This window comes from Triticum aestivum, chromosome 5D (assembly GCF_018294505.1).
Source record: "Triticum aestivum cultivar Chinese Spring chromosome 5D, IWGSC CS RefSeq v2.1, whole genome shotgun sequence".
NCBI classification, from domain to species: Eukaryota; Viridiplantae; Streptophyta; class Magnoliopsida; order Poales; family Poaceae; genus Triticum; species Triticum aestivum.
This window is the reverse complement of record NC_057808.1, coordinates 208,924,082-208,934,323: the sequence shown is the minus strand read 5'-3', so window position 1 is coordinate 208,934,323 and position 10,242 is coordinate 208,924,082. Positions and strand designations below refer to the sequence as shown.

General features: G+C 39.6%; 1 protein-coding gene across 1 annotated transcript in view; it reads left to right on the top strand.

The window, feature by feature from the left end:
- Nucleotides 1-6,273, top strand: part of LOC123120089 (tRNA nucleotidyltransferase cca2-like) — an 8,839-nt gene extending 2,566 nt beyond the window's left edge. Inside the window, exons 3-15 of the mRNA XM_044540098.1 lie at nt 265-382; nt 2,256-2,308; nt 2,439-2,488; nt 2,606-2,704; nt 3,024-3,133; nt 3,278-3,405; nt 3,740-3,830; nt 4,332-4,415; nt 5,038-5,100; nt 5,210-5,354; nt 5,566-5,730; nt 5,836-5,933; nt 6,024-6,273. Coding sequence (XP_044396033.1) covers nt 265-382; nt 2,256-2,308; nt 2,439-2,488; nt 2,606-2,704; nt 3,024-3,133; nt 3,278-3,405; nt 3,740-3,830; nt 4,332-4,415; nt 5,038-5,100; nt 5,210-5,354; nt 5,566-5,730; nt 5,836-5,933; nt 6,024-6,143 — 1,324 coding nt within the window. The 3' untranslated portion in view covers nt 6,144-6,273. The remainder of the gene's footprint in view (nt 1-264; nt 383-2,255; nt 2,309-2,438; nt 2,489-2,605; nt 2,705-3,023; nt 3,134-3,277; nt 3,406-3,739; nt 3,831-4,331; nt 4,416-5,037; nt 5,101-5,209; nt 5,355-5,565; nt 5,731-5,835; nt 5,934-6,023) is intronic.
- The last annotated feature ends 3,969 nt before the right edge of the window (nt 6,274-10,242 follow it).

Below are 10,242 nucleotides of genomic sequence, written 5' to 3'. Positions count from 1 at the left end.
TGTGTGTGCTTATGGCATGGGCTGGTGTGTGTGTGTGTTTGGGGGAGAGGGGGCGGGGGTGGTGGGGGGGGGTGGTGGTGGTGGTGGTGGTGGTGGTATATTTTTGACCTTTATGCTTTTATACAATATAATTTTCCTTGAGGTCAATTGCGTATGCATGGGAACAAAGGAAATCGTCACAGTTTAATGCAAACAGAGTACTCTGTATATGTTCCTTGCATTTTATCATGTAGCTGCGGCCATTTATACCTTCTTTTTTGGCAGCAACCCTGATCAATCCAAGCACTTGGAAACTGCAAGAATGCTTATATATGGCATATGGATTGATTTTGTCAACTTGAGGTCCGAAAAGTATGCTGAAAACAGTCGTATTCCTACTGTGGTATGCACATGCATTTAGCATTGCTTTTTGTACTCATTTTGTTGAGCTTATGCACAAACATTATCTCTTTGCATGTCTTGATCTTTTTCAAAGTCTTTTACTTTGCCGTGTGTATTTTCAACGTGGCAAACTACTAAAATATATGTTGATTCACTTGTAATTTGATACACTTATGTTTGGTGGCTCCTTTGATGAGACCAACATGCGTTTTGTGCGGCGAATCCAGGAGTCTGAGGTGAAGGAGGCTTTAAAAATGATGAAAGGAGGCAAGGCGATGGGCCCTGATTGTATCCCCATTGAGGTGTGGAAAGGTCTCGGGGACATAGCGATAGTATGGCTAACCAAGCTTTTCAACCTCATTTTTCGGGCAAACAAGATGCCAGAAGAGTGGAGACGGAGTATATTAGTACCAATCTTCAAGAACAAGGGGGATGTTCAGAGTTGTACTAATTACCGTGGAATTAAGCTGATGAGCCATACAATGAAGCTATGGGAGAGTCATTGAGCACCGCTTAAGAAGAATGACATGCGTGACCAAAAATCAGTTTGGTTTCATGCCTAGGTTGTCGACCATGGAAGCCATTTTCTTGGTACGACAGCTTATGGAGAGATATAGGGAGCAAAAGAAGGACTTGCATATGGTGTTCATTGACTTGGAGAAGGCCTATGATAAGATACCGCGGAATGTCATGTGGTGGGCCTTGGAGAAACACAAAGTCCCAGCAAAGTACATTACCCTCATCAAGGACATGTACGATAATGTTGTGACAAGTGTTCGAACAAGTGATGTCGACACCGATGACTTCCCGATTAAGATAGGACTGCATCAGGGGTCAGCTTTGAGCCCTTATCTTTTTGCATTGGTGATGGATGAGGTCGCAAGGGATATACAAGGAGATATCCCATGGTGTATGCTCTTTGCGGATGATGTGGTGCTAGTTGACGATAGTCGGACGGGGGTAAATAGGAAGTTAGAGTTATGGAGACAAACCTTGGAATCGAAAGGGTTTAGGCTTAGTAGAACTAAAACCGAGTACATGATGTGCGGTTTCAGTACTACTAGGTGTGAGGAGGAGGAGGTTAGCCTTGATGGCCAGGTGGTACCTCGGAAGGACACCTTTCGGTATTTGGGGTCAATGTTGCAGGAGGATGGGGGTATTGATGAAGATGTGAACCATCGAATCAAAGCCGGATGGATGAAGTGGCGCCAAGCTTCTGGCATTCTCTGTGACAAGAGAGTGCCACAAAAGCTAAAAGGCAAGTTCTACAGGACGGCGGTTCGACCCGCAATGTTGTATGGCGTGGAGTGTTGGCCGACTAAAAGGCGACATGTTCAACAGTTAGGTGTGGCGGAGATGCGTATGTTGAGATGGATGTGTGGCCACACGAGGAAGGATCGAGTCCGGAATGATGATATACGAGATAGAGTTGGGGTAGCTCCAATTGAGGAGAAGCTTGTCCAACATCGTCTGAGATGGTTTGGGCATATTCAGTGCAGGCCTCCAGAAGCTCCAGTCCATAGCGGACGGCTAAAGCGTGCGGAGAATGTCAAGAGAGGGCGGGGTAGACTGAATTTGACATGGGAGGAGTCCGTTAAGAGAGACCTGAAGGATTGGAGTATCACCAAAGAGCTAGCTATGGACAGGGGTGCGTGGAAGCTTGCTATCCATGTGCCAGAGCCATGAGTTGGTTGCGAGATCTTATGGGTTTCACCTCTAGCCTACCCCAACTTGTTTGGGACTAAAGGCTTTGTTGTTGTATGTTTGGTGGCTCAGTATTTGCAACTCTTTGTTTCTTATTCATCTCTTTACTTTTGATAATCTATCGCAAGGCACATGCAATTTACAGCTATCCCATGCTTTGTAATGTGTAGGAGATTGGAACAGCCAAAGAAGATGCACTCCGCAGGGACCTAACAATCAATAGGTAATGCCATGTGATTTCTTTTCAAAATGAATTTGGTATTCTGTAATGTCATACTTTCATTGCTACAATGTTGATTTCAAGGTTTAACTTAGTTCCCTATTTAGTCTTTCTAAAATCCAAACTTCAACAGCTTATTCTTCAATATCAACACTAAATCAGTGGAAGATTTAACTGGAAGAGGTTAGTTTCTTTGCTATTACTAGTTTCTAAACCTATGCCATTATTTTGTAAATTCTCGCTGTTATGTACTCATGCTGACCATTTTATAAACACGTGGTGATCCCATACTACGTGAAGGTCTTGAAGATCTGAAAAAGGGCCTCATTGATACTCCTTTACCTGCCAAGTCAACTTTCCTGGATGACCCCCTCAGGGTTCTTAGAGCAATTCGGTTTGGTACGTCCTGTGATCAATCTCAAATAGTTCGGGTGATCTTTTTCTAATTTTATTATGAGTACTAATACTTTCTATAATTTTATGATTTTAGAGGTGTTCATGATAAGTTTGACTTGCTAATAGCATCTTAACTTCAAGCAATTTCTACTTAGGTAATCTTAGCTGAAAACATTATAAAGTGTATCTCTCTCTGATAAGTTGAAATCTTACCCACTTGCTTGCTAGTGCAAATGCCTGCTATGGCGTATAATTAAAGGGTGTGACAGTGACTTGGATTAGTATTATTTTCTTTGCATATGCTAATATTCATCTCTGGCAGCTGCTAGATTCAGCTTTACATTAGCTGAAGATTTGAAAGAAGCCGCTTCTGATGAAAAGGTGAAGTCTGAACTTGGTAGCAAGATTAGCAGAGAACGAATTGGTCATGAGGTCTGATTTCTACACTAACTGTCAACCGATGTTTCCTTGCTTCTTCCTGCTTTTTTGTACAAGTAACGGAATTTTGCCATTGTGTATTGAGTGACACCAAGCAAATCCCCAGGTCACTAATATTGTAGTTTGCATATTGTGCAGGTAGACCTCATGATGTCAGACAAACACCCTGTCAATGCACTGCGCTATATCCGTGATTTGGGATTGTTTTATGTTGTTTTTGCTTTTCCTGAGAAACTAGAGCCTCCAGCTCTTGACAAACATGATTGGTATGTATCTGTTCTACTCCCTCCGTTCCTAAATATTTGTCTTTCTAGGGATTTCAACAAGTGACTACATACGGAGCAAAATGAGTGAATCTACACTCTAAAATATGTCTATATACATCCGTATGTGGTAGTCCATTTAAAATATCTAAAAGACAAATATTTAGGAACAGAGGGAGTAGTATGCTAGTATGTATGTTTGGACTACATGCAATATGGAAGTACCCAACTATATGTCACAGAGTTACTCTTCAGATTTTTTGACTTGGTAGACTTTTACAAATTAGTATGCACTTGTCTATTTGTTTCCAATAGCTCATATTTTCTGTTGGTTCAGGCTTTGTGTTTCACATCTTGAAGCAGCATGGAAACTTGCACATTCTATTGGCCGTTCTGTGTTCAGTTGTGGTTCTGATTCCAAGTCACAGGTCTGCGGAGTTCTCATCATATATCTTGTTAAATAACACCCCCAAAATCATGTTTCCTGCATGACATGTTATTTTTAGCTGTTTCCTGTGTTGACATTGAAATGCATATGACCGAAAGTAAAACTTAAGTAACCTCGAAATAATTTATAACAAACCAACATTATTCTGATTCTTCTCTGTAGCAGTATTGGATTCTTAAGGCATTTATAGAATGTTTTTGAACCTGATGGAACCATGACGGCTGGGAGTACAAAATATTGCTCTAAATCATTCAAGTATCTCTCTATAGATTCGTTGCAGTCTTATAGTTGATTTTGTATAGCACTGTAATTCAGAAAATCTATTATAAAAGTTTCTCACTAGTATAGTACTGTATCTAGAATTACTATGGTAGGCAACTTTACTACAAGTTATGTGCAATGGCTACCAAGAAACACATACTTGACTGTTATGGATGTTATTTTTGTTTTCCTAACTCTTAAGATCTACTATGATTTTTAGGATGAACAGCAAAGGCTTTGCCTGTATAGCGCGCTATTTACTCCAGTTCGAAATATGTTCTACATGGACAAAAAATCAAAGAAGGTAACATCCAACTCAGGCATCCTCCAGATTTGTCTAAATCCAAACATTTAACTATTTAAAAGGGCAAAACTCTGTATACGCTTGATGTTCTTTGGTTGACCAAGTCATCGACTTTTATGCAATGGTGTAAGTGAACAAACTCATAACTAGACTGATCGGAGAGGGCAGGCTTGGGCATCATGACCATATTCCGTTTTTCCTACATTAAACATAGGAATAAGATCATCTAACTCATGCATTATCTTTTTTTCCTAATCCAAACAGTATGTACATAAGCAGGTCAAATATTCTATTATAGTCTACCCTGCGGACACTCTTCAATGCTCTGCAAGTGTCTACCTGGGTATGCTTGCTTGTTTCATAGAAATAGGTATTTTTCCGGATAGGTTAAGCTTCATCTGAAGCCGAACATGAGGTGCTAATCTTTGCCTGATAGTCTAGCCTAACTTTTTGTTAGATGGCGGGTTCTTTGCAAGGTATAAAATGGTTTATGTTATTTACAAAGAAACTCTTGGAGGTGGGTAAATTTGTTAACAAACTAAACAGCTTGATAATCATCACATTCATTTGCCCTCTACTGTTTTATGGAAGTACTATAACAGGCCTGTTGTGTCATCTGCAGGTTCCAGTTGTTAGCTATATTATTCGGGACTCTCTAAAGCTGAAAGCTAGTGATGCTGACACGGTACACTTTATTGAGCAGGCCTAATCTCGAAAGCATTTGTTTATGCTTGCATGTGTTGTATAATTTAATTAAAAAAATTAACTTTTCATTATCCGTTCTGTGTTGAAAGATTGTGAACATACATGTTGTGAGTGAAAAGTTTGCTGAATTAATTCTTCTCCTGGAGTCAAATGAGAATCTGGAAACTGTGAAAGAGAAGCTGGATGATGAATATCTAGAGATACCAACAGACCTAGTGAAACGTGTTTTTGCAGGTTAGTGCTGGCCATCCTTATTTTTAAATTTGGAATGTCCTTCATATTGGTCGGTTCCTTAAAATTTGAAGTTTCTGATGGTCTTATTATGGGCATTCTAGGCACATGATATCTTTTAATTTAACTTGTTAGGGTATTGGATCAATTTGTTTGCAGTATTCTTATTTCCTTGTGTTACTGGATAAAATTTCTGACAGTTTGAGCATTTCAGGACTTATACTTCGTGAAATAAAAGGTTTTTGGCGTGTGGCACTGTTTATCTCAACTCTTGTCTATCCAGAAGTTGGCAATGCCAGTGATTCCCTCAGCAAGCAGGATGAACTAGATAAAAGGAAAGAGAGATACATCAGTGTGGAGCGATCAATAATTGACCTTGGTAAAGAACTTACCTAATGATCTTTTTAGTTTCCTGTCATTGATAGTTGATGTGTTCCTCTCATAACTACCTCCTGATTTATACCTTGTTGTTCCACTTGACCAGATCTTGATGGCGTATGGAAAATGAAGCCGTTGCTTGATGGAAAGGCCATTATGGGGGTCATGCAGGTCAAGTCCGGAGGTCCCTTGATTGGAAAATGGGTATGTACGAACCCCCTGTAAACCAACTGATCATACTATTCCAGTTCCTGTGCGTTCTTGCTTAACACAAAGATGTACACTTTCTCCCAGCAACAACGGCTAGTGAAGTGGCAGCTTGCGCATCCTCAGGGTACTATGGAGGAGTGCATGGAGTGGATGAAGCAGTCGGAACAGCAGTCAAAACGCCAGAAAATAGAATGCAGCACTTGAGCATCATTGACTGACATTTTGATTTTGAGCTTAGGCAGCCTTTAGAACTCAGTGATAGGTCACAAACTTCACATGGTCTCTGTCTGTGGTAGAATTGCCTTTTTCATGATTAGCAGGTACCTTGATCTTTGATTGCTTTGCCACCATGGCTACTTTTGCGTCCCTGGTTTCCTTCCATTGGAGATGGATGGGACGTTACTCTCTGACGTATACTCCCTCTGTGCCAAAATAAATATCTCAAACTTTGTACTAACTTTAGTACAAACTAGCAAAAAGGCCCGTGCGTTGCAACGGAAGTGTGAAGATTGAGATCGAGAGAGAATCAATGATGAACAGTAATCTTGAACCCTTCCCTTTATTGATGATGACGAAAGTATATATACAGTGCGAGGAGTCGTGCCCTATGGAGGGGCCGCGTTGAGTGGACGCGAAACTAAGGCGGTAACTATGACAGTTACCAAACTAAGCAGAGATTATTAGGATTATAATTAATTCTTAACACTCCCCTAATCTATGCTTGTTTTTGTGAATGCTCCATCGTCTTGATAAAGACTCCTCCAAGTATGTATATCTTTAAGAATGTTCATCATCTTCAACTTGAGAAAGTCTCCTCAAAAAACCCTGTGGAAAAAATATGAGGAGATAGGTGTTTGATATGTTGCCAAAACTCCTTCAAACCCAGTGGGAAAAATAAAGAGAAAATCATGCAACATATAATGGTTATTGTCTCTCTCAACTTAATACGAGAAAACTCATATAATCAAGAGGACAATAAATATGTCGTATATACTTTTCTAAAAATCCCGGTGGGGAAAACTGAAAGTATGACATATGATCTCATGTTGATATTACCTCATTAAAAACCTTTATGAGAACCTGTATAGTAAACTCATGAAGGGAAAAAGAGTATAATATGATGCATTGAACAGGAACAATTTAGGAAGATACACCCCCCGATTCTTGCAAATTCCAAAGCCATCACATACCAATTCCATGAACATGTTTCTGGAATGTAAAAGTTGGTAGAGACTTGGTGAACAAATCAGTTACATGATTTGACTTGCAAGATATGTAATATAAAGATATTGCTTGTTAGTAACATGTTTACATCCGGGCAACACAAGCAACATTATCTTTAAGATAATGGTTGGTGGATGTAGCCATGAGGTCTGTTTGAAGACTCTTCATGAGAGGGATACCGCACCTGGTAGGAACACTAAGTTTGTCTACGATCCGACATAGTGGGGATCTGATCGATGTATCCAATGATATCGGTGTTCACATTTCTGTGAAACTAAAAAAACAGGACAAGATGTTTCATGACTTGGAGATATCGAAAGATATTCTTGAGTACCAACCAATTATGTTTGGTGGATCCAATGGCATTATGGAACGTCGAGTCCCAATATCTCATTTCCATCATCTCTTGGTCTAAATACACCTTTCTCTATGGATGGATAAGATTTGTCCACAATGATTTTCTCCAATATATTTTGGATATAGACAACATAGTATACCATAATGTATGAATGAAGGTGCTCAAGTTGTAGTGATGAGCGATATTTTGGTTTACCCAAATCCTTCATTTTAAACTCCGTCATTTAGATGATTACATGTGTCGTCATTGCAGACACACAAACATGGATAATCATCATTGTAGGAATAGTCCTTGTGTATAAGGATCTCACTACGTCAGTTATACCATATGTACTGACAATAATAAGTCATATGATGACTTACTGATTTTACATAATGTATGTTGCATTTTGTATTTCGATTCAGAATTGAGATTCCATCGGGAATCAATCATATATGTCTGAATCTAGTGATCCACATGGATATGTAATCACTACATCTATCAACTGTATAGATAGATGATTTTGTGCTGCCAATGATATAAGTTATCAGAAAGAGATTCCACCTCTGGAGAATAGTTGGGTATCTGCGTGAACCCTTGTGCTACAATACTTGCTCTATGTTTCACCACCTCATTGTTCTCAGTTCCGTTTCCAGAAGAAAACTGGTGTAGGTATTGCTTATGAATACCTTCCCATTATTGAGCAAGATTATTTCTACCTAGATTATACCCTTTGCTTGAGTTCAGTCCGAGTATTGTTCACACTTTGCCATGGCCATGGTCTTTGGATCTGAATCACTTGAAAGGTTTTTTCAATCTAGTTGAGAAATGTATGTCGACAATTGTAGACTTCCGGTTATATGTTTCTCCAGATTCTATATATCAATATATAGTTGATGGAAATATCGTTACCCATGGTGACTGCTTGCGATTTCCCAATGCGATTGAGTCGGGTATTCTGATGTCCCGGTCATTGTGTGCACTATGACCTGGGTTGGTGGAGGTTTCCCGTCCATTGGGTGTATGCTATCCATTAGGTGTCTGTCAACGTGAAGTTGACTTGCATTTACTGATTCACAGGCCTTGATATCCTTGCTTGCGAGAAGCTAAATCCTGATGTACTTCTGCCATACATCTCCCCCTGTTCCTTTGAACGGGGAGTGGAGTGGATTTTGTTGGTACCTCCACTCTTTCAGCCATACTTTTACAGGATTGTAGGATTGTGTGACACCTTTATAGTCAGTAAATGAATCTGATAGGTTGTTTGCAATGTGTTGCAAATCTTCTGAACGCATAGTTCAGATCTTTGAGTACGTGGACTTGAGGCAGAAATGTGTTGAACATTCCACTAATTTCCTGGCATTCTTTATGGTACTTGAAATCTCCCCCTAATGCCTGGAAATGTTCCTCATTGAATCAGCATACTGGCCTTGAATAACTCCCCATGCGAAGGGCTTGAGGTATTGACGGAAATACAATTATTCCTCACATAGATCCCAACTATATGTTGAGGGGCCAATGTTGTATGCCGGGGTGGTGATATCGGTGTGTAACCGAATTACCGCAGATGGGAAATACTTGGTAGATTTCCATGTATCAAAGATAGAGGGGAATAATATTATACAGTTTGGTCATGAGAGTGTAAAACTGCATGACTCCAACGTAAAGTTGGTAAGTTGCAATTTCAAAGTAAAGATCATGCAATGAGCTCAATTCTTTAGATGGGATTCTACCAAACCATTTTGAGTCTAGACATTAGGACAAATTGCTAAACTTCAATCCAAGGGCCATAGAGAAGGCACTCAAGGAGAATTCTGCAATGCTATCCATTCGATTTGCTTGAAATCGATGTCAGGATAATGAGCCAATGGTTTCGTGTGAATAAAGCACACAGTTAAGACCATCATGTAGATATGTCTTTTAGAACCATGGAATACCTGAATAGTCTACTCCATGGTTGCGAAGAGCCACTTACCTCGACTTGATGCATTTAAGGAGTCTAAGTGGTTCAACATACACTTTAAGGTGTGCGAGCCTTAAAATTTGCCTCCCTGTGTCACATGTAGTGCACACAAAATCTAAATATAGTTAGAATTTAGCATCATAATAATCATAAACCATTGAAATTGCTGATAGTTTCGGTTTCAACCCAATGTCAATGATGACCAAAGCAGGAATGCCAAGTTTGTCATGCAAAAGACCCTCTGGAAAACTATCTCGTAAGCAACATGTGCTACGGGTTTTGCAGTATGTGTAGTGCAATGCCGATGATACATAGAGAATGTGCTTGCCATATCCGTTGCATATGGTAAAGAGAAGTTATTTCTCTTTGTCGTCACCATAAGTTTTGCTATGGAAACTATTTTTACGGATACCTCCATAGTTTAGTAGGGTACGAGTTAAACCTGGGAAGCAATAAAGCATCCTGACGTTACTCGAGTACCCACAGGGATAGTAAATATGACTCGAGTTGAGCCAACAAATACCTAATCGCGTCTAGCGATTTTAAAATATCTCCTTTCTCTCAATGAGAGTGGAAACATTCGACTTCCCTGAGTATAGAGTTTGTGGTGCATATGTCCACAAGGCACATATCATTTTTCATCGGATTGACTCCCGTAAAAATCTATTATATAGACATGAAGATTCTCAATATGAAAATCACTGTCAGATATATAGAATACATATAAATGTATTTGTATCAAAGTGCTGATACAATATATTGTGGTATACAATATATGA